Source organism: Pipra filicauda, unplaced genomic scaffold (assembly GCF_003945595.2).
Source record: "Pipra filicauda isolate LSUMZ 115617 unplaced genomic scaffold, ASM394559v2 scaffold47_size6085603_pilon, whole genome shotgun sequence".
NCBI lineage: Eukaryota > Metazoa > Chordata > Aves > Passeriformes > Pipridae > Pipra > Pipra filicauda.
Genome location: NW_024104620.1, coordinates 5,003,404 through 5,028,197, shown reverse-complemented (window position 1 = coordinate 5,028,197; position 24,794 = coordinate 5,003,404). Strand labels below are relative to the sequence as shown.

At 49.3% G+C, this 24,794-nt stretch overlaps 1 protein-coding gene across 3 annotated transcripts in view; it reads right to left on the bottom strand.

Annotated features, from left to right (window-relative positions):
- Positions 1–24,794, bottom strand: part of KAZN (kazrin, periplakin interacting protein) — a 199,701-nt gene that overhangs the window by 75,191 nt on the left and 99,716 nt on the right. Inside the window, exons 1-2 of one of the 3 annotated variants that reach the window (XM_039386344.1) lie at positions 9,346–9,414; positions 8,078–8,255 (exon numbers count right to left, since the gene is read on the bottom strand). In XM_039386344.1, coding sequence (XP_039242278.1) covers positions 8,078–8,240 — 163 coding nt within the window. In that variant the 5' untranslated portion in view covers positions 8,241–8,255; positions 9,346–9,414. Of the gene's footprint in view, positions 1–8,077; positions 8,256–9,066; positions 9,171–9,345; positions 9,415–24,794 lie in introns of those variants that run through there. The other 2 variants (XM_027736357.2, XM_027736356.2) reach the window with 2 other exon arrangements.

The window sequence follows — 24,794 nt, the reverse complement described above, 5'->3', positions numbered from 1 at the left end:
CTGAAAAAAAAAAAAAAAACAAACCATTTTATGGTGGGAGGGCAGAGACCACTCAAACCAGCCAAGGATCAGGAGCAGAACCTTACAAAGACCTTTTAACTCAGCCCTAAAGGATATGAAATGCTCCTGTGCACACTTGAAAAAAAGCAGACAACACCAAAACTAAGCACTTGGGGATATTCTGCTGTTAAAAGGCACCAAGGAAGCTGTTACTTGGGGAATTAGCTCGTGGCACGGCTGCTGCCCAGATCCAGGGCTGGGATTCCCACTCAGCCCATTGGTGATGGCCAGCAGTAATCCCACACTGCTTTTCCCAGCTAATTTCCAAGGGAGAACGGTGGGCAGTTTGCTTAAAAACAAAAGGCTGGAGGAGAAGTGTGCAGGGACACTGCCAGCCCTCATCCTTCATCATCTGTGTACGTGAATGCCCTGCACACTCACAGGAACTCACCACTGCAAAACTCTCCAGCTGTATGGTGACCAAAGGAAGGTATTATTTAATATTTAATATACTGGCTGAAACTAAAAAGTAATGAAAGAGAGGTCCACTTCTGCAAACCCCATGGTTTGATAAGAATTAAAAGGCAAAGGGAACCAGAGACTCAAGTTTTAGGTTTTCAGTGCCAAACCCCAATGGTCTCAATCTGCTGGAGCAGAGGTGCAAGTTCCATTTCACCCTTTCCTTCAAAAAAACTACGTCCCAGCAATGTCAGCTCCCCAGGTTTCATTGCTGCTGCAAAAGAGAGTCAGAGAAAAACCTGCAGATAGGCATCAGGACACCACTGTGCTCCCTTGCAGTCTTTACATCCCACATATTCACACCAAATACTATTTCCCCCCCTCCAATATATGTTATTTTCTGCAGAAAGGTGATTTAACTCCCTGGTGAGGGAGGACACACATTCTCATGAGAGAGGAGGTGATGGAGAGGTTTGGGATTCTCCCCCAGATGTCCCAGCAAAGTGGGACAATAAAGAGGAGAGGGCAGAGGGCAGCAGTAGCACAGGCTGTGACACATCAGCTCCCTGTCAGACAACCCTGAGGGTTCAGCTCCCAGATCTGGCCTCTAAAACCTGTGAAATTTTGATTTAGAGGGAGAAGTGGCACAAAAAGATGGGAGTCAGAATGACTCTGTAAGGACCAAGGATGAGAAATGGATTTACAGATGCCCTCAGAAGAGATGCTACTTCCAGAAAAAAATGCTTGCAGAAGCACCAAGGGACAGGGGTGATTCTCCAAGACTGGGATGAGCCCAGCACTGGATCACATCACAGCAGAGCATCACTCACATCCTTTTTCCTTCTTCAGTGACAGAGGTGAACCTCTCCCAAACACTGGGTCTCCTGGGTGCCCACAGGACATCCATGATGCCTTTATGACAGCATCACACTCCCCTTCACCTTTCTGTAGGCACCTCTGCTCCCTTCCCATTGCCCAAGTGATCCAAAAGCAAAATCCAGCCTCGTGTACTTAGAATCTGGGCCTGACCACGTATCTAAAAAGCAAACCTCAAGAGCTTTTTCCATTTCTCAGGGCAAACATGGCCCTGCCCACTGCGGCTCTCCCACCACGCAGGTGTCAGAAATCCTCGTGACAAAACCCCATTTTGCATTAATTGCTCTGTGCAAAAACATTTCTCTGCTGCAGCTCAGCTTCTGCACTCCAAGGCAGAGGTCTCTGCAGTTTAGCAGTTTTCAGACACAGACACAGCTGAAAACCAGCAGCCTGCCCCAAAAGCCACCCACAATGAGTCCACATGGGAGCAGCCAGCCCAGAGGCTTCTCACAGGGATCTGGGGAAGGAGAGCATTAACAAGATTAGGGAAATCAGCAATTTATCAGATTATGGAAGCCAGAGCTGGACTGAGGGCTATCAGGATGTCCCCAGGAGCTGCAGCCCCCAGCCAGTCATGCTCAATTATGATCAATACCTCTGCAAAGTTGTTCCCACCTCCTGGAAGGCCTCTGCTATCTCAGGTCCCCTTGGATCACAGCCCATCACCATCACTCAACCTCAGCCTCTGGCCCCAGGGAGACACCCCAAATCCTCACCCTCACACCCCCAAGCCTCCCATTACCCCCCTCGGCCTTGGGTGCACAAAAAAAACCCTAGGGGAGAGCTTTTCTTCCCCTTTGCACCTCCTGCAAACAAACTGACCACGGAAAAGACTTCAGCCAAAGCTTTCAAAAGTTATTCCATGTCTATTCTGGCGAGACAGCTTCTTTTTCCTTAGAAAACCTAAAACCATCCCAATGTCCTGCTACCACAGGACACATCTCCAGTCTAGCTGGAGGTCTCTAGACCTGTTGGTTCCACAAAATCCACCTCAGTGGGTACATGAAAGTATCAGCCATAAACACTCGAGCAGAATTCTACAGCAAGAAGAAGCAGGAATGGATTGCAAAGCAACAAGGAGCAACACCCTGGGCCTTCAGCATCCCATGGGTGAGGACACATCCTGAAAAATGAGGCCTCTGGCTGACCAGCTCCCCAGGGTTTTGTGAGCAGACACAGCCCCAGCCCGGCTCACGCCGCGTTAGGAGCACTCCGGTTCTGCATCAGTACCACGGCACTTATCTCACACTCCCCTGTCAACAAATTATGGGGATTGAATTTTAACAAGCTGGAGGCTGAAGTTTTGCTCTGTGTCGTGCTAGTGCTGAGCTCAGTGCCTGGTGTGCAGGGGAGGAGCAGGGATAACCCAAGGAAAGATGTTTGCCTGCCAAGGCTGGGCAAGGAGCCCCCGCCCCAAGGCTGTAAAGCCTCTGCTGGCACCTCAGAGAGTTGCATGTTCAGGATGCAGATTTTTCTGCATCACCTGGCCCCAGTGACAGAGAACACTGAGTTCACTGATGAATCTGGAGTAAAAAAGAATAAGTAATGGCAGGACAGACTGTCCTTTTGGATGATGCCCAGCCCCAGCAGTGACTATCTGAGAGTGCCTGAATCCAACAATCAAAATCACACTTCATCTAAGACCCAGATCTGCTTCTACCTCCCTCTCCCCACCTGCAAGTCTAACACTGTTTTCATGGTTATGCTTCAAACTGAGGAATTGAAAACCCTGGATTAAGTCCTTCTTCAGCTTCAGAGTTTACTCAAGCTTACTCATCCTCAGGAGCTTCACTAAAACTCCCCTGGACAAGCCCTAGAGCAATGGTAATCTAAGTATTATGCTAACCATGCCAGATGAGGCTTTTGAATAGGAAAACTCCAGAAAAGATATTTAAATTAACATCTTCAAAGACTAAGATGTAGCAGGGACCTGAAGTGGTATCTGCAGCCAGTTCCTTGCCTCTAAAGCAACCATGGGAACATTGCTAAGCACAAATTGATTTCCCAGCACAGGCATTTGTTTCAGAGCATGAAACTAGTTGCTCCCTCACCCTCTGAACTACACAGGACAGAGGAAAATAAAGCAGGAAATGATTAGAAAGATTAATAGTACAGCAAGACCTTGATCTTGTGATAAAATGCTCCTGATACCCAACTGGGCAGCAGTATCCAAATTCCTCAGGCTTCTTTACAGTATCAGCTCTCCAACTCTGAAAGAACAAATAGCAGGGAGGATTTCTGAAGAGATGAAAATGGTACATTTTCAACAGCCTGAGATGATTACCCACCAAATAGCAACAGCACAGAGGTAACTGATTGCCTCCCGGGCAAAAGTCAAAGTCTTTGCATCGTGGCAATGAAAGGATACCGAGATCAAAGGGAAAAAGGGAAAACTCTATTTTAGGCTGTCAGGAGCATAAAGGTCCTTCTGGCCCCTTGGCATCATGAGATACCAAGACACAACTGAAATCCTTCTTATGCTGCACCTGCCCAAGATCACTGTGCAGGAAGGAGAAACCCTTTATTCCAGGAGCAGGATGCAGCTCCTGCCTCATTCCCAGCTGAATTTTGGCAGCGCCCATGCAAACACCACCACTCCCACCAACAGGAGCCAGGACACAGCAACCACAGTGTGCCACTGGTGCTCTGAAATAGGAAGTGAGATAAGCCAAATGCTGAGCGAGGTGTTATTAATAACACTTAGCTATTGATTGCACGTTACATCTTCAAGCACTTCACCAACACTAATTAATTAAGGTGTTTTCCATTTAATGTGGGAAGGAGACTACAGCAAAAACATATGGCTAAATGGACTGACTGCCTGATTGAGCACAGCAAGTCATCACCCAGACTTCAGATTTCCACAGACACTGCTTTTTAAAACCAAAGTACTGAAAACACAGGTGCAGGTTGGGCAAAGACACAAAGCCAAAAGATCAGAGGTGCACCCAGCACACACAGGGAGGTCACGGCTGACCACTGACCTGCCACAGCACCTGCTGTGATGCTCTGTTTGCATCCCCCCCCCACATCCCCAGCATCCCACCCCACCACTGCAGCCTGACCTGCACCACCAGGCACATCTTTTGCTCACAACCAATCCAACCCACCCGAATTCCAACAAGAGCTGCAACACGAGGGTGCTGACACGCGGCCGCACTGATGTTCCCGAGCGCTGCCTGTAATTGCTGTGCTAAGAGCCGGGGACATGAAGTATTGATTTCCACCCTGATCTGCATCCAAGTTTAGAGAGGCTGCAGCCAAAATACTTCTCCCAGCAAACTCGCCTTTTAAAAGAGACTGTCAGGACCGAGAGGTTCGAATGATTAACACTCTCGCTGAGGACTGTAACAATGCACAAGTTCCATTCCTGCCCACCTACGCACACCCACCATCCTGCTCTCCCTCTTTGCTGAATTCTTCCAGTTTTGATTTAAATTACGGAAAAGAGGCCCTCGAAGTGTACCTTGCCACGGCAAAAATAGCTCATTGTAGCACAGAGAAGTCTCAGTGTGCACAAAAGGGGCAGAGCTATTACCTCGAGCTGTCTCAAGCTGTACCATAATTACACAAATAACACATTTGACAAACTCAGGATTAATTACCGACTGAGCAGGGCACAGAGACACGTTCACCTCCTTCCACACGACTTGGGACTGACCTGGAGCACCTGCCTGCAGTGCTGGGATCACCAAGCTCCTTCCTATGAAGGAGTAGAAATCCTTCCCCGTGAGGGTGGTGAGGCTCCAGCACAGGTTGCCCAAAGAAGCTGTGGCTGCCCCATCCCTGGAAGTGTCCAAGGCCAGGTTGGACAGGGCTTGGAGCAACCTGGGCTAGAGGAAGGTGTCCCTGCCCATGCCAGGAGGGTTGAAACAACATAAGCCTTAAGGCCCCTTCTGACCCAAACCATTCCATGATTCTATAAGCAAAGGGTCTTGGTGATTCCACCACGTGCTCCTGCACCAGGACCAAAGCTTTGGCCATCCAAGCATCGCCACCATACCCCAAATTTGCACTTGCAGGTAAGTGGCTGCCACCCCATTCCCCATCCTCCTGCCTGCCTTTAATATATTTGCATAAATCAAACAGCCTGGCAGCCCTCCTACTTAGAAGACACACAACAGCAGAGCTATTCAGAGATTCTTGTTTTCACCCCATCCTTCCGAACATCGTCTCCAAATCCTTGAGGAAAAGCATATGGCTCACTATAGATATCTCAGGCCTGTCTATACAAACACAGAGTGATGCAGCAGAGCATTTATGGCAGTGTATAAACAATAGTACCAAACTCAGGGAGGAAACACAAAGCAGAGCAAATCTAATTGGTGGGGTTTGTGGAGATCAAGTACTCTCCCCCCTCTCCTCCCTAAGCATGATGAACACAACACTCTTCAGGTGTAATTTTACACTTAACTGATTGGCTTCTGCTACAAAACCAGTGGTACATGGCTGGGCATATGACAGTTTTAGTATCAGCCTCTTAAACTTGTTGTGAAGGACAAAAATTCATCTACAGCCACAAGGCCACGTAGTCACACCTTGTTGGGGAAGTGTCCTTTCTCCTAACTCCTGGGCATCAGCACTGTGAGCTAAATTTGCCAGCTTAAAGACTGGGAAGGTGGACCAAACATCCAGCAGCCATTGAAAATATCACTCTGGCACCCAGCTGAAGATGGGCCCACTCGTCACAGGGACCCCACAGCTCTGAAGCACGTGTAATTATAGTTATTAAGCAGAAACACGCACACTTTGGGGAATGGAGTGCATTTCTTTGGCACCTTTACAGTGTACTGACTGTTTCCCAGCGTGCTGATAGTAAAGGAACACAAAGAGGAGTTTTTCCATTGCTAGACAGACTAGAAAACCTCTGAGGAATATCAAACAGAAGCCCTAACCCTTGAAGAACCTCACAGACATCCCTCCCTTGCCGGGACACGCTGCAGGAACACAGGCAGTGCCCCTCTGCAGAAACACACCCTTCTTCCCAGAACTGTCCCGAGAAAAAACAAAACCAAACACTGAGTACAAACACAGAAATCAGCGTGGACGAGAGCAGCCAAAGCATTTTACCTGCTTTCCTGGCTGGAAGGCTGCATTTCCACGTTCATGCCCTGTACAGCATGTCACCATCTGCATTCCTGATCGCCCTGCTCCACAGGGGAGGATGGAGGCCGGCATCCTCCTTCTGCCCTTTCAGCAGATTTTTATAAAAGAAAGCTCCTCGGTAGCCTGGCTGCAGAGTGTGGCAGAGAGTGGCTGAGATTATACCAACAGCACAGCAGCTCAGAAAATACCTGCCCCACACAGGTAACTTCACTCCCTGCATCCCCGCAGCCCCCGGGAAGCTCGGCTGGGTCCAGCCCCTGCTGCACAGCAAACCCACCTGGTGATGGATTAACTGTGTTTAACGAGTGCGATTCACACCCCACACCCCCGCTACCGAAACACAGAGATACAACAAGCTGCATGGAATACATTCGCTAATTAATCCCTCTCAATCAGTTTGCATTAACGCCACAAACAACAATCGCATCAGTTCCAACCACGACGGGGTGGGGAGTTGGAACCAGATGATCTTTAAGATCCCTTCCAACCCAAACTGTTCTGTGGTTCTACAATTCCATGCATGCATCCTGGCGGGAGCAGCGATACCCACCAGGAGCTACGCTACCTTTAAAAAGCTTCCCCAAACCGCCACTGTTATTTTAAATAACGCTGAACCATTGTACCAAGAGATACTCACAGTAAATAAGTAACGAGTAAATAACAGCTACTGACGTTTTTATCACACAGGTGTAAATTCAGTTATCGAGAAAGGGGAGGGCTTGCACTATTTTTGCTCTGACACCAAGGCTGCTCGGGGTAAATTGTCATGCAAGCTTGTAATTATTTGGGAAATATACAGAAACGTTTAAATACGAATATATACACAGTACCAGTGATCACGACACACTTTGATTAGTAGGGAACTGAATTTCAGCGCGGGGAGAGCAGGACCCCACCACGAGCACTGCAGGAGCGATTCAGACCCTGTTCTTCAACCTCCACGCAAAGCCTCCTCCCGCACCCCCTGCACCCCCCTTTTCCACGCTCGGCCCTCCAGCTTGGAGACAACTTTTCAGGGATTTGGGGAGCAGAGGGGGGGGTGCGCATCGCACAGGGGCTGTTCGAGCCTCCCCCCGCTCCGTGCCGGGGTGCCGGCTGTTCGGGGTGGGCTCCCGCCGCCGTGCGCGGCCCCGACCCCGCAGCCCCCCCGGACCCCCGGGACGGGCCGGGCCGAGCCCGGCGCGGGGCCGGGGGGAGCGGCGGGGCCGGAGCGGCGGATCCGCGGCGGTAACATGGCTGCTTTCCTACCGAATTACGAAACCGGCTGTGCGAGCGGGGATTACCGGGGAGAGCCGGCGTGGGGAGACCCCGGGGCGGGGAGCGGCGATGGGAATGGAGGGGGTGGCGATGGTGGCGGGGAGCACAGCGAGGGGACGCGGGGGGCGGCGAGGCTTTGGGGCAGGGATGGGGGTCCCTCCTCGTGCCGGGGGGGGGGGGGCGCGGGAGCCGAACGAGGCGCCAGCCAGCAGCGAACTACCCATCTCCAAACCCACCGCCCGACCCGCGACCGGGGGGCCCGACGGGACGCGCCCCCCGAAAACACACAATGAACAATAACAGCGAGCGGAGGCGGCGGCCGGGGGGTGCCCCCCGTGCCCTGAGCCCCCCCTCGCCCCCTGCCCGCGGCGGGACCCACCTTGAGCGCCGTGCGGGCCGTGCTCCATGGCCGGGTCGCTGCCCAGCTCGGCCAGGCGCCGGCCGGTGGCCGCCAGCTCGGCGCGCAGCGCCGTCACCTCCTGGCCCGCCGCCTGCAGCGCCCCGTCGATGCGCAGCGCCAGCTGCTTGTTGTCGTCCATCATGTGCAGGATTTTGGCCTGGGGGGAGGGAGGAAGAGGAGGAGAGAGAGAGAGAGAGAGAGAGGTGAGAGAGGGAGCGGCGGGAGGGGGGGGGGGCGGGCAGGGGGCTGAGCTGGGCGGAGGGGGGGGGCAAAGGGGCTGCGAAGGGGGAGCGGCGAGAGGGGAGTGGGCGGTGCGAGGGGGCGGCGCGAGGGGAGGGGGCTGGGGGGGTGCGAGGGGGGCTCTGAGAGAGGGGGCAAGGGGATGGGGGGCTCTGCGAGGGGGTGCAAAGGGGAGAGGGATAAAGGGGATGGGGGGCTCTGCGAGGGGGTGCAAAGGGGAGAGGGATAAAGGGGATGGGGGGCTCTGCGAGGGGGTGCAAAGGGGAGAAGGATGAGGGGGGCTCGCGGGGGGGGCAAAGGGAGAGGCATAAAGGGGATGGGGGGCTCTGCGAGGGGGTGCAAAGGGGAGAGGGATAAAGGGGATGGGGGGCTCTGCGAGGGGGTGCAAAGGGGAGAGGGATAAAGGGGATGGGGGGCTCTGCGAGGGGGTGCAAAGGGGAGAAGGATAAAGGGGAGGGGGGCTCTGCAAGGGGGGGGCAAAGGGTAGGGGGACAAGTGGGAGAGGGGCTCTGCGAAGGGAGTGCAAAGGGGAGGGGGGGCGATGCAACGGGGGCTGCAAAGGGGACGAGGATCTGTGCAAAGGGAAGGGGAGTCCGTGTAAAGGGGTGCAAAGGGAAGGGGATCTGTGCAAGGGGTGGGGGGTGCAAAGGGGAGCAGGGGCAGTCTGTACAGAGGGGGTACAAGGGGGCGGAACAGGTTGTACCGGGGGGGGTGGGGGTACCCCCTACCTGTTGCCCCCCCCGGCAGCCCGGAGGCGATCGCGGCTCGGCCGAGGGCATCCGCGGTGGGAGCGCGGCTGCGGTGGGGCGGGTCCCTCCCGCACGGGGCGGGAGGACGGACGGACGGACGGGCCCTGCGGCGCCCGCGCTGCGCTGAGAGCGAACCCCCCGCCCCGCCCCGCCGCCCCCCGGGAAGTTCAGGGGTGCTGCGGGGATGCTGCAGTGCCCGCGCCGAGCTCAAAATGCCACTAATGAAGAGCCGTGCTGCTAATTGCGCGCGGGTCGTACCCAGCAGCTGCCTGCGGCAGGTGGAGGAGAACGGGCTCCAAAAATGCCCCTGGAAGGATTTCGGCGGGGGAGAGGGAGAGCCACCTGAGCGCTGTCACCACTGCAGTAGCGTTAGTGCGAGAGCTCTTACGCTGGCAGTTTGCGTGGCACGAACCCAGGGTGAAAAATCGAGAATTATTGGTATCATCCATTCACTGGCGACTGCTAGAGGCAGCGCGGATGTTTCCCTGTGCCTTATCCATCCCTCTGAGGGATCCTCTTGTGTGTTTGCCAGGGCTGCAGCAAGCCTGCAGAGCTGCCACCCTGCCCACAGCAGCGTGCAGACGGCTTCATCCCACTGAAATGAGATCATAAAATCACGGAATGATTTGGGTCAGAAGGGACCTGAAGGATCACCTCGTTCCAACCCCACCCCCAACCTTCCACTAGATTGCTCCAAGCCCCATGAGCAGGGGTGCTTTGGAGACCATGGTCTGCATGGCTTTACCTCCCCAGTCTGTCCATGCATTCCCAAATCATGGTGGGGTTCTTGGGGTGTCCTGTGCAGGGCCAGGAGTTGGACTCGATGATCCTGACGGGTCCCTTCCAGCTCATCATATTCTGTGAGTCTATGAGCTGCAGGCAGCAGTGCTGTGGGTTGTCACCTGAGCCACCTGTACCCGGAAAAGTTCACTAATTTAGGAATGCCATGGGCAGGAGCCCCCACGTGTGGGGTGGGAGCCTCACAGAAACGGGAGTGGGTGTGGGAAGCTCAGCAGGGAGCTGGGAGAGTGAGCAAGTGCTCCTGCCAAGGGAAAAGCCAGAGGAAATCACGACCCGTAAGGAAAGGGGGAGAAACAGTCCTGCACAATTTGCTAAACCCTCCAGTATTTGCCTAAATTCAGGCTTTTGGCTGAATAAAAGGAGAATTTGTGGCAGTTCCTTGAACTTCACGGTGTCCTTCTACAGCACCGCTGACGCTGCAGAGCCCTGAGCCAAAATGCAGCAGAAAGGATGAAAAAGGGCTCCCCTTCTCCGAGAGCTGCAGGGATGACTCTGGGAGAGGCTTGACATGAGATAAAGTGGGAGAACATCATCATCCCACGTGGTGACATCCCGAGGGAGTGCAGGGATGGGGCTCTGCAGGAGCAGAGGGTTTGGGGTGCAGAGTCCCTGGGCAGCTTGTGGGCACTGAAATGGGGTAAATCTGTCACGTCAGTCGGCTGAAAAACATCACTAAGTCAGCCTTGGTCCCCCAAACCCTCAGATCTGATCTGGGGCGTGGGTACAACCAGTTCTCCAAGAGTCAACAGGGTCGAGTCCTTATCAAGTGGCGTCTAGACCTTACATCCATCCAGATCAATCCCTCTGGGTATTGTAAAACAATAGAAAAATCTGGTATTTATTCAGAGAAATGGAACAGTGGCTTTTCCAAGGGACAGTTATTTCTGACTGAGAGTTTCCAGCAGTGTCTGCAACCCAACCACTTGTGCTGGGCCAGGGCACTCGGAATATCAGTGCAAAGGTCTGTTTTCCCTAATGAATTCCCAAAGGGCCAACAAACAACCCGCAAGGAGAATAAACGCAATTTTTGAAATTCTTTCTTCGTCATCTCTGCAGCCATCCCCAAACAAGATAAAGTTCTTTAAGTATATATAGAAACTGAATTCTAATCAAGATAAATGCCCGGTTTCATACCTAATTTGCATGAGTATGTGCTGGAAACTGTGCTTGCAAATGAGAGAATTATGTATGTAACCAGATAACCTGAGTGTGCAATCCCAGTACCGTATATGCAAAACTTACTCATTGCACTTGAATAAAACTTAAGCTTCAGCAAAAAAGGAACTCGGCTTTAAAGGACCAGCACATTATTTTTATCATAAAAAATCGGGTTAAAGCTGATTTGAACCTTCCAAGAACACATTTAGCTGCTGAGGCAAATTCCAAATTATGTTTCTTACTCAACCTAACCTTAATAATAGACTAGTTGAGCTGCTGCACTGCCAGAGCTGGAATTTTTTTAATTTACTGGCGAAGAGAATTTCTACATTAGCGCCTGGCTATTTAAAAAATCTGTCCTAAAGTTGGCTGTGGACTCATGTGTGAATTAAAAAACTCGCTTTAAAAACCTTCATTACTACTTTCAAGTCCTCCTGAATTCCCCTGAAGATATCTTGAAAGATTTTTCCCCCTTTCCCATGCCTCCTCCCATCCTTACTAGGGAACAGCTGAGTCCATTAAAATTGATTTCAATCTCTCAGAGCAGAATTTGATTTCTCCAAGTTTCTGCCTGGAAAGAGCATGGAGTGTCCCAGCAATCCAGAGGTATCAGCTGGTGGAAAATGAGCAGTGCAGGCACAAGGATGAGGCATTCCCAACCCAGCTGGGTCGTGTTCTCAGTCAGAAGGCCAAGCCTTTGCTGGAATACTCAAAATTGGGATGAAATGAAACTTTAGGAAATTAATTGTGCTTCATTTGCCTTCTCCCATTAGTTTTAAATTAACAAAAAATTGAATTAAAAGGTAATTAAAGAGCCCAAATTAGAAACATATAATTTCCCAACATTGCCTTTTTTGGTTTTTTGTTTTGGTTTGTTTTTTTTTTCTTATTTCAGCTTTTACCAGGAGCTTGACAGCTACTCAGGGAGCCTGTGTCCCAGATGGATGGGATCCCTGGCCATACAGCTGAAGCATGGAGAGGTTGGGAATATTTCCTAGGGACACACAGGAAACCTGAGTCAATGCCAACAGGTCACAAATCTCTGTTCAGCCTTAGCTACACTCAGCATCTGTTCAGGTGGTGCAAGGGGAGCCTTGAAAACCTGAAAAAAAAACCCCTCAGTTTTGGGCAACATGTTCCTGTAGTGACATCACATGCAGGCAGGCCATTCCTCAAGAACATGTAATGGAATAAACAAGGATGGAGGAAGATTTCAGAGTACTACCCTTCACCTCTGCTCTTGTTTCAACCTAAGGAGTGCAGTAAAGAGAATATGAGAAGATTTAGGAGATGAAAACGGGCTGAGAAGCACATGAGTACCATTCAGGCCTTCCAAACCCTTTAATTTGCTATTCAGATCACCGCTTTTTATGGTTTAATATGTACAATATGCAAAGGAACCAGTTTAACTAAATGGGAAAACCCTTCTGTGTTAAGGTTGAACGTAATCTAATAGGGCCCTTTGACTTGATTCAATTAAATCCTTCTTTTTCCAATTAAATAATCAGCCAGAATTTAATAAAAATGAATTTCAATGTGTCATCCTGCAGAATGATGACCCCTGTGATGGGGAAGGCTTATGTAAATTCTGCTGATCGCTTTTTATCTGCCTCTGCCTCTCTTCCTCCAAAAAAAAATTGCCTTCTGTCTGTATATTTACATTAATTTCTCATCTGCTCCATGTATCTCTGTTTGCAGGAACAATCCCAGCTCAAAGGCCTGCGAGTATCAGCAGCTTCTTTCAGCACATCCTCAAAAAGGGACCTTCTGTGATGGGAAAAAGGTCTCCAAAGCGGGATTTTTGATCCGTGCCTTGGGTTTGTTATGCCCTGGCACACTGCAGGGCAGAGAGAATTTGGCCCCTTCCAAATGTCACCAGAGGCATCTGTGTGGCCATTCATCACCGAGACAATGCAGCCCAAGACACCAGCAAACTCCAGCAGCAATCCTCAGGAAAATCACAGCGTGGCCCGCCTTCCACAGTCTCTTCCAGCATGCCTCCACTAAGCAACTCCCATCAAAGTCACAATAGTTGATAATATCTACAATTTTTTTTTCCCCTCTGCAAAGGTCACATTATTATTTCTATTATTTATAACTGGATTTCACCCCTTCTCACTCATAAAAGGCAGAGCACCAATTCTTTCCTCCCTCAGTTGGAATATAGAGCAGCATCTTAATGCAGACCTCGCTGATGTGGTGCTGCTGTGCTGTAATAACTTAATAACTTATTAACTTTTAAGTTATTAAAACAGAATTAGGCAGAGCTAAGCATGGACAGGTTAAAAATGTGAGTGAATATTCTGGTTTTTCCCTGTGATGCTGCAGTGCCACATCTCCCCATCCCCAGTTCTGTGCGGGTTGAAACAGTCCTGGCGACCTTCCTGCGCATCCCCCGGGACCGTGAAAACAAACCCATTAATGTTTATAAAGTGTCTCAGACTGGGGGAATTACATCACCACGGCCAGATACAAGCTTAATGGATCAAAACAAACCCCAGCTCCAAAACCCCCCAGCTTAGACACATCTCAGTTACCCGGCGCAAACCTCGAGGAATCCCACTGAGAAGGGATAATTGAGGGAAAAATGTGATCCCGGAGATTTTTCTCCAGTAAACCCGTTTCACGTTAATAGGAAGCAGATTTCTAGACCCCTTTGCAAACAAATGACTTCCACAGCATATTTCACAGCTGAGAGCATCCATGGCACCAGCTTTACACGCAGCCCCATTAAACCCAACATTTGTTTAATGAATTACAGCAATCCATGAGGCCGGGTACGTTCAGCTGTATTTAAATGTTTATGGGGCAGACGTCAGCAGCCAGCTTGGCATGGGCAGGTATCGGTGTCAGTGCTGAGCTCCCGCTGCAGTGCACCCAAAACTTGGAACATGTTTTGCTTTCTGTCTTCTTACTGAGGGCAAATTACCCGGGAGTTTGGTGGTCCCTGCTAAACATAAAACTGTTTGGATTAGTGTAAATTTGGGGTGTTTTCTTTCTGAGAGAGAGAAACTGTTGCACATCTCGCACCTGGCTGGGGTTGGTCCACGCAACTGAGAGGCGAATTAAGCCATTAAAACTCCCAGTCAAGCATGTTTGACTTGCTGCAGCTGTTTCCAAATGACCTCATCCTCACCTCAGCAGTCAATATATAAACCCTGACAAAAATCTGACTCTGGTCCACCCTCCTGGTTCAACGTATCCCCCACTGCAAACTCTGTGTGAAGCGCTCCTTTCACGGCACAGCGAAGCAACAGCGAGGATGTGCTGTGATCATTTTGCTTTCTTGCACAGATACCTCTGACCTGTGATGGTCTCCAGCCCAGAAGTCCCCACCCAGGAGCTGGTTTCACAGAATCACGGAATGGTTTTGTTTGGAAGAGATTTTAGGGACCGTCCAGTCCCACCCCCTGCCTTGGGCAGGGACACCTTCCTCTAGCCCAGGTTGCTCCAAGCCCTGTCCAACCTGGCCTTGGACACTTCCAGGGAAGGGGCAGCCACAGCTTCTCTGGGCAACCTGTGCCAGGGCCTCCCCACCCTCCCAGGGAAGGATTTCTTCCTCATATCCAGTGTAACCCAGTCCTCTGGCAGTGTCTGGGGTCCAGCCTAACCCTGCCCTTGTCCTGTCACTTCAGGTGAAGTCTGTATGAAATGCCATTTCCCCACCCTCTCCCCATCACGAATTAAGGGGGAAAGGTGTGGTTAGGTTTTTTCAGAACTGCCAGGGTGATTTGGAACATCAGATCCTGCTGACTTACTCCAAGACATTCCCTGTCCTCTTGGGAAGGGGAGAACGGGAAGTCTGCAGAGACATTGGCTTTGCAGACCCGATTTACCACCTGTTCAGACACTGTTACAAGGATCATGTGAGAACTTCAATGAGCAGGGAGAATGTAAAGCACTCAGATAGCAGGATAATCAGGTGTCAGGAAAAAAATTCTGTGATCAATCAGCAGACAAATATACACTTAAATTAGGTGTTAGTGGGACAGATGCAGGAAAGGTGATTATGGGTTGCCTCTGTGTTTCCTTCAGCAACAATGATGACACGCCAGGGTGGGTCACCCTACCCTGTCATTAATAGAGCATCAGCATTCATCTGACAGCTTCTTTGTCCTGGGAAGTCAATTCAGAGGAAGATTTGACATTAGCAAGAGGCACAGTGAAATTCAGACACCTTTGCATTTTCATGACCCTCCAGATGCTTTATCCTGACAGATTACAGGCAAGTTCGCTGTCCTAAATTGGGCAGGAGGCAGGAATAAATATTTGCACCCATCCCTTTCAACTGTGGCAATAAACACCATCAGCAGAACCAGTGGAAGAACTGCCTTTTGCTCCCTTCCTGGAAAACAAAACTAAAACCAGGGCTTGCAGGGCAGAGCCACGGGAAGAGTCAGCTGGAGCATCCTGGAAAAGGAAGATGATGGAGAGAAATGTGATTTTTTTAGTGTAATATTTGGGATGTAGATAAAAGATAAGATTTCAAGGGTGATTCATGCCTCTAAAATAATCCTAAAATTAATGCAGAAATAGAAAGCTCCAGAGAGTAACAGAGGGGGAGTTTAACATGCACAGCACAGTGTCCCCCACTGCCACCCACCACCCAGGGAGCACATGAGCACCAGAAAGTTCCCATGGGTGGGTCAGGGGCCAAACAGCACAATCTAGACAGGAGTGAAACTCCATTTATTCCTGCAAGGCAGAGCATCTTTCCCTTTCATTCCAAGTGAGAGAACACACACTCTGGTGTAGGTGTCATTGTCCTCCCTTGTTCTGTCGGTCACACCTGGTTTGGGGATCACCCCACTGCCAAACCAGTTCCTTTCACAACAGAGGAATGTGCTGGGGAGTGTGGAACAATAAAACAGGCCTTTTTCCCCCTCTTTTTTCCTGGTTTTATTCAAGATACTACCAGCAGGGTGGACTAATCCTGTATTGCATAAGATTACAAACCTACAATTACACCCCACCAGCCTATGAAAGACCTAAAAATATACACCTAGATGAAATTTCAGCATTGAGAAGGCAGCTGAGAAACAAGAGTAATGTTCCTACATGTACACATTACATTATTTAGAGTGGTGTTTTGAGGCTTCAGCATGTACTCATTCATTCTGTGAATTTGGGGCTTGGAGGGTACTGGTGTCCATCTCTTTAAGTGTCCATAACACAGGTTGGTGGAGTCATCAGCCCTGTGAAAAATGACACTCTTCCTGCATTGAGAGAAATCCCTTTAGGTCAGATAACTCACAAGTACTTTTTTTTCTTTGTTTAGGTAGGAAAATACTGCAGATATCATTTCACAGGATGGGGAAACCCTGGGCACAGATGGGCTGAAACAGGGTGTGAAGGGCACTTGCAACCCATGGGACACACTGAGCCTTTCCAGTTAAATAAGGAACAATTCCTTCGTCTCACCATAGAGTTGATTTACCCTAATGGAACACCCAGCCATAGAAGGGCAGGGGAAATGCATCTTCTAACAAAGTCCCTTTAACTTTGACATAGATTACTTATAAAAAAACATCAAACCACACCAAATACACAAGTGTGATAAAATATCTCAGTGCAAAATCGATTCCGAGGCGATTAACAGCCTTTGAAAAATTGGGGCTTTAAGTCAGTTCGTGGCAGGGATCAAATTGAGCTGCTGTCAACTCACTTGGGCATTTTACTTTGCTTCTGATATCTGACAGTTAAAATCACCTAAAATGGTTCCCATTATTGCTACATTTTCTCCTTTTTGTTCCCCGGGGGAGCACCACACAGCCAGGCTCCCATCCCAGCCTGCAGCATCGCTCCCCATCCGTGGCTGGGGGAAGTCCCAAGGCTGTCAGAGCTTCCTTTTCAGTTCCTACACTTTAGGGGAAAGCTGGAGGTAAGGCTGACCAGCTGTGAGCTGCCACAAGTCCCTCTGGCTGATTCCCAGCTGCTGCTGGGAGCAGTCTGTGGTCCCAGATGAATAGCACTGGTCATCAGCTGGAATACCAAAAGGAGCTCAGTCCTCTACAAGAAAAGGCTTGAAGCATTATCCAGCCCTTCTGCTAGGTCAGGTGAGACTCACTAATATTAATAATATTTATATTAATAGCTTTTCATGAAAATGGGGACGTTTTCCCCAAGCCTGGTGGACCAGAGGAGAGGGAGATATATTCAAATGGTGTCTTGGTGGAGCAAGAAGGATCCAAGGGAAAGCTGATATTCTTATCATGGAATCACAGAATGGCCTTGGGTGGAAGGGACCTTAAAGTTCATCTCATTCCACCCCCTGCCATGGGCAGGGACAACTTCCACTAGCCCAGGTTGCTCCAAGCCCCATCCAACCTGGCCTTGGACACTTCCAGGGATCCAGGGGCAGCCACAGCTCCTCTGGGCACCCTGTGTCAGGGCCTCCCCACCCTCTGAATAAAGTGTGGAGAGAGGGATCATTACAGGTGGTCTCAGAGAAAACCAGGGCAGATATGTAGTAATGTCCAAAAAAAAATAAGGATGCAAAATGCTAAGCAAATAATAATTTTAAAAAACCACAGCTGGATGGATTCCTTAGAAAAGTCTAAGGAATGTTGTGAAGCTCCAGTGGATGCAGGAGGTTCTGTGGGTACCTGCACATCCATCACCCCAAAGTCTTGAGGACAAGAAGCTGCAGGATTGTTGGCAGAGGGATTTTAAGAAGGTGATAGATATAAAACCCATCAAAGGCAATTAAAGCAAGCAGGACAACTGCCAAGCTCTCGTGTTTGCTCACTGTCAGTGGGTTTTATGGATACAGAGATATATATCTGCAAAGCTATTCAAGTGCATTTAATTTTTCCAGTACCCACGTACTGCAGCCTGTAAGAGATAATATGTTTATCCTCCAGAGTTCGTGACTTCATTCTGCAGTACTTGGCTCTAGGGTGGGTTTTGTATTATTAACTTCCTTCCAGTACATACAGAAAACAAAACCTCTTCCCACTGAACACCCTGGGATGAAGTTTTGTCAGGTGTTAAGTGCAGTTTGTCACACGCTGCTGGAGGCCAAAGGTGGGGCAATAAGCCTGGAAAAAATCTGGGGCCTCAACCCTGAGATGTGAGCTGGGGTGTGGGGAATGCAGGGCTGGAGGTGGGAGCTTGTTCTGTCACAACCCTGGCACAGGCTGCCCAGGGAAGCTGTGGCTGCCCCATCCCTGGAAGTGCCCAAGGCCAGGCTGGACGGGGCTTGGAGCAACCTGGGCTGGTGGAAGGTCCCTTCTCGTGGCAGGGGGTGGAAGGAGATGAGCTTAAAGGTCCCTTCCAACCCAAACCATTCTGTGATTCTGTGATAAAACCTTTCTGAACATCCACATTTATGTTCTCAGACTAAATTTTAGGCCTGACCTTCAGTGAGACGGGGGTGATGCTGAATCCCTCACACCCCTCACTATCCAAAAGGTCTGGACAAGCAGGGGAAATGACTTAGGACTGTGTCACTGATTTTTTTTTTTTCCTTCTGTTGCCACCCCATTAAAAGTAACGGTTCATAATCTGCACCAGACCAGCTCGTCTCAAGATAAAGATCTGCCTCGTTTGCAGCTACATAATTAGCAATTACCCTAATTTCACTTACATTAAATTACGTTTTTTTTAAAAATAAATGTTATCTTTTCTGACAAAAAAAAAAGGCAGCCTGGGTCTAAATCAGACTGTTTTATATAAAGCAGCAGCACCATTATCCTGCTCTCAGATGTAATGTCTAGACACTTTTAATGAAAATATTCATTATTGCTCATTTGCATCTCTTTCAATTCCAGGACAGAAATCAAATGAAGATGTCAAAACTGTGCTTCCTCTGCCTCAGGCAAAACGGAGCCACAGTGACCCCCAAGTCCCTCCAAACGGGAGCTGGGCTTGTGTGAAGGGAAAGCATCTCTGGCATCCTCATAACTGAGGGCAGCGTGAGGTGAAAGATGAGCAAGGAAAATCAGAGGAAAATAATGGTGTCGGGATCCGGGTCTGAGATCTGCAGCTTTAAAACAGGGGGGCAAACGGGGGGATCCCACCCTTACACTGCAAGATGTGTTGAAATACAGATGTTAATCAGGATGGTGGTAACTCATGTGGGTTTAGTGGAGACAGTTCCCGGAGATAAAGCACATTTTAAACCTACTCCTTACTTGCTATTAACAAAACTTTCCATTAGTACAAGGAAACATATAATATACCTCAAGCACATGCTTTACTGAGCTTGGAGAGTAAAGATAAAATAATCTTTTTATAGCAAATAGGAACGAATACTTAAAAATAATAAAAAGTTGGTGAATATTCATTTGAACTCTTAAGCAAATTTGCCCTTGTCATATTTGCATCTCTCTTGTGTTCTCTCTCTGTGCAATGAAGTTTTATTAGCATGAACATCCACAGAAAGTGAATGTGAAGCCTGAATACCCATGGGAAATGAATTTCAAATTCACTTGCCGTGTGCAGTCACCCAAGAAACTTGATCATAATTGTTTATTGTACTTAAATATTTATATTGTTGAAGCACTTGTTAGATAAAAGGGCCGCGATGCTCCTGTGTCGGGTGCTGTTCAAACACTGTCCCAGGCTACAGGAATTACCTCTCTCCCCAGCAAACCCCCGGGTGTGACGGGTTCAAGTAGGAGAGGTGAGATGGCAGGTGCCAAATTCCAAGGTCAAGAACAAGCGCTGGGTGGAAGATCAAAAAGTTTCTCTTAATTTTTCCTGGAAAACTGAGGAAGTCGTGGTGGACCCACCAAACGGCACAACCTCACGTGGGTGTGTTCTCACAGGATGTTTGAAACAGAGTCAGGGATTTAAAGTTCATCAGAAGCACCGTTTGGAAGGTTTTTTAGTGCCTGCAGTCCTCTGGCACAGACTCCAGCCTTCGCCCCGAGCTCGGATTTCAGCAGTGCCCTCAGGCTTTACAATGGATTCTTACATTTTCTGTTCCCCTCCCCTGCTCCCCATTTGCATCTATAAATGCACCCACGGCCACTGCCTCCCCCAGCAGATTCCATGGCTCTGGAGCAGGAATCCCATCCCTGCTGCCCAGCCCAGTTAACACCTTCCCATCCCTGCTGGCAGCAGCAGTCCTGGCTGTGCAGGGCAGTGTTTGCTCCCAGCTCATCCAAAGACACCTCTGGGGGTTCTGGGGAGAGATGGGGGGCACTTCCTGCAATAGGGGACCCCTGTTTTGCTTGGTCACAAATCTTCTGTGCCCCACAGACCCCTCAGCAAGGCCGGGATACCCCTCCCTGATCCAGCACTGACTGAACACACCTCCAGACCAATCCTCACTAAATCATTTTTCTCTGTTACCTGCCTCGGTCTGGACTTTTTTTATGACTAAGAGGAGGAAAAACTTCAAGGTCAAATCCCTGCTGGGAGCAGGGCAGGGATCTACACACTGCACCCATGGACTGGAGCATGAATTACCAACTATTAAGGGCTGCTGAATAAAAAAACCTCCTAAAATTGAAGTTCAAGTTGCAGCAATAAGGATACACAGGAGAGAAAACTGCATTAGGACATGCACTGTCTTACACACTCCCTTTAATCTGGATTCAGCAGTAGGAGGAGGGGACTTGGAGTTGCCCCTCAGAGCAGGGTCAGGTCTCCATCAGCTTCTTACACACAACTGTGTCTTTTAATTATCACCCACTGCAGTCAGATTAGAGTTGCCTGTGTCAATCTGCATTTGTGACACACGAGTTCCCTGCTCCTCCATGGACAGAGCAGGTGTTACTGGCAGTGTAATTACACACCATCATTAACCAGCAACAATCTCAGTTGCCCCAAAGATGCTTCCAAGATTGGATACTGGATTTCACAGCATTTCCTTCAAACACAGGCCACCGAGGGGACACTGGTGTGGAAGTGTGAAAGATGCAATTAGGGATTTGTGAGAAGGAGAAGAGGAATGTCTGGAGCAAACCAAGAGAGCTGTTGCTGACACCACTGCAGGAAGAGGCAGCACTTGGGGCACCCACTCCAGGAAAATTGTTTCTAAGAGCTTGAGCTGCTTGGAGCTGACATTTGAAATGCAGGGGGTTGGAAAGGGGAAGAGAAAGAAATGGGCATTGTGGAAGGAGATGAGTTCTTGCAAGGTGGAATAACAGGGCTCCATCTCTGCATGGAGCATCCTCACAGCAGGAGCAAAATGGGGACCCCCCTCTGCCCAGAGAGCTCTGAGGTTCAGGGGCACACAGGGCACTGCAGTACCCACATAACCCCATTTATATACTCCTTTATCAAATATTAAATAAAAAAAAGAGATGCCAAATGCAATGGGCAGGGTCTCCCTGCATGGCCAAGTCCTCTTGGCTTTCCACCCCCGTGGCAGAAGATGCCACCTGTCACAGGAGCAAGATGGATGATGATGGAAAGAGGTTGAAGGGCATAAGCTCAATATGTAGTGCAACTCCACACTCACTACTGTAAGAAAATAAAAGTGCCAAACAGACCAAAACCACCTTTTCCAGGAGAAAAAATTGTTGGCTTCAGAGGAAGCCAAAGTTGGCTTTTACAGCTTGAAGTGGTTAACAATTTGGTTTCTTTAAACCAAAGAATTAATGGCACTGAACTTCACAACAACAACAAAAAATTAAAGGCACCCCAAAGAATGTTCTCTTAATTGTAGCAGCCCGCTGCATTAAAGCTGCTATAGGAAAATTCATTTACAATTCAGCTATTAAATTGCAAACCATTACCACTGCTTTTATGGCTTTATATCCCTCTCACAAATTTATTGTGTAATTACTCGGAGCAACAGGATCGTTTCTAGCGAGCGAAGTTGAAATAAGGCACCCATTCTAAAACCCTCCCAATTCTGCCTTTTCCAGATAAAATTTACACAGAAGAGGAAAAATGTTGCAGCACAGTTTTCTGCCTGGGGTTCTGGGGCATTTGAGGACAGAGCTGGATTCTTGGCTATCAGAAAGGTGGGATGGAAGTGCCCTCCCCCAGCAACTGCCATTTCTTGCTGTAGGAAATGGAATTGCTCTGGAGGTGTTGGGACTTGCTCCAATGGATCTCTGCAGCAGCAGAGATGGAGCTTGAGGACCTGGCATTTTCCCACCTGCCAGGGGGCTCAGCCAACCCCCAGCTTAACCACTGCTTGTGAAATAAACCATAATAAAATTAAATTTTAACAAAATTACATTCTCTGCCTCTCATTTTCCACCTCGGCAAAAGAAATTTGTAAATAAATAAATAAATAAACTCTTGGGCATCATAAAAAAAAAAAAAAAACCTGCATAAAGGGGCATTAAGCAGGACAGGCATTTCCTGGGCAGAATGACTGGATTATTGTTGGAAGATGCAAATAAATTCACATCGTGTGCCTCTTTTTTTCCCTCCTTTTTCTTTTTGTACCACCCTCATCCAAAGGAGGGGATAGCATCGGTATCCAGCTCAGGAATCTCTTGAGCAGATTAAAGACCCAATTATGCTGGATTTGGGGATCCAGCCTGAATCCATGGGGCTTCCTAAACCCCAGGATTAAACACCCAGCAGCTCCCAGCCCCTGCAACCACTGTATCACGCTGATCACCAGCAGTGACCACAAAACCATCTCTTTGGAAGCAATTCCCTTCTCCCATGGGTTTTTTTTCTATCCTGATCTGCCAGGGGATGTTTCTCACCTCCTCCTAATTACCTGTGATCCTACCTGGGAGCTCACTGCAGGCACATTCCCTTAGGGATGCACTGAAATAGGCACTGCAGTGCTTTGCTGAGCTGGGCCCTGGGTATTGAATCCAAACTCAAAAAAAAAAAAAAAAAGGGAGGTAAATGAACAAGACTTCATTTTTTTCCTAATTATCATTATCCTTGATAACAATAATATTCTAATTATTATTATTATACTTGCAGTGTTTATATTTTTGTTTTGGAAAGGAGACTTTTGGAGGTCCTAAAGGCTGGTAAATGCAAAGAGAAGGCAAAGCAAATCAAGCAGAACTCCCAACCCATCCCACCCTGCTGCTGCTGCCGGTTGGAGATGGACACGGTGTCCCAGCAGCCTCGTGCATCCTAATGGCACAGGGAACACAGTTAGCTATGCAGGAGACATCTCCCCCAGCTGGCACATGGCAGGGGGCTGGAACGAGATGATCTTTAAGGTCCCTTCCAACCCAAACCTTTCTGTGATCCCGTGAATTGCTCCTTGGAAAGGCTGAATGGCCCAAACCTCCCCCTCCCGCGCTCCCGATTCCCGCTCGGCTCCTGCTGCCGGTGCTAAAAGGGTCTGACTTTGGGGGATTGTTTAATATCTGCTCCAAATGTTTGCTGGGGGTATAATGACACGATCACCGAGGCCAAAGACACTGTGGTTACACGAGCACAGCATCCCCCTCTCCCCAGTAAGGATGAATCCCTGCGAGCAGAGGGGGGGAAGGAGCCGGGATAATTTATTCTGCTGAACCCAGTGCCTGCCAACTCGGCTCAGCCTGGCATGGGATAGACTTACAGGAGCAGCCAGGCTGGGATTTGCAGGGAGGAGGAGGAGGAATCTGAGTGAATCAGATACCCAAATCTCACTGGATTCAGCAGGAACTGGCTTTTCAATCAGCTCGGGATCATTTTCCTTCTCGTGTTCGTCTGTTCTCTCAAGTGCCACTAATGAGTGTGGGTGATCAGTGGAGAAAGGGTTGAGTTGAAAAGGGGGTTTTGGGTGAAGTTACTGAGTAACAAAACAATTAAGAAGAAAGATACAGGAAGTGAAAAAGCCCTAACCTCTAAATTTCCAATGACAATTGATTTTGCCAGAAGCTGTTGGCCAAGGGAGAGACAAGATCGTCACACACAGAGACTGACCCAGTGCTCTGCTGTGATGTGTTCCCAGCTCCACTGTGCATCACCACAAGGAATTCAGCAACTAATAATGGTCTTAGAATTAGTAAGTTTGGAAAAGCCCTCTAAGATCACTGAGTCCAACCCAGCACTGCCATGTTCACCACTGAACCGCAGCCCCAGCTGCCACATCCCCAGGTTTTTGAACACTTCCAGGGATGGTGACTCCACCAGTTCCCTGGGCAGCCTGTTCAAGTGCCTGACCACCCATTCAGCGAAGAAAATTCCCCACCTGACCCAAGACAGCTGAAGGAGGAAGGATGGCAGTGGCATGAGGGCAGGGTTCGGGTGCACGAAGAGCATTAATGGTGAGAAATTCCATCTCTGCTCCCTACGGGCACCCAAACCTTTGTCACGTTGTGAATGGAAAGGAGAAGAGGTGCCCAGTGAGTGCATCCCTCAGGCTGGGGGGTGCAGGGCTGGGGGGGTGAGAGCAGGCAGGGCTCCAGCTGTGATTTGGGTGCTGAGCCCTCACTCCTGTTTGAAGGCACCGGGTCCCCGCGCGTGCCGTGGAAGCCACACGTGCCACGGAGCCAGCAGTTGCTATGGAGACCGAGGATTTTCTTAAAACTCCTGCAAAAAGGAGACAGAGGGCCCAAGAAAGCAGAGGAGCAGCAGCTCCTTGTAGGGGGGTTAGGGTTGTGCACAGACACCAAGCTGTGACAGCACCTCCGGCTGTGCAAGTTGTTCCCTCCAAAGAGGCCCCTGTTTGCCCCATGGTGGTGATTTCTGTACCTTGCAAACATCATGTTCTGCCTGTGCTGGCTCATCTCTGCGAGGTGCCAGTCTCATTCAGTAATCACTTTTTTTCCTACAGTCTCCAAGGGTTGTCTAAAGATGCAGCTCCTCTGTCAACAGAGAAACTGGCTTTTAATTGCAGCCCTTCCAGCAGGGCATGGAGCTTCTTCCTTCACTGA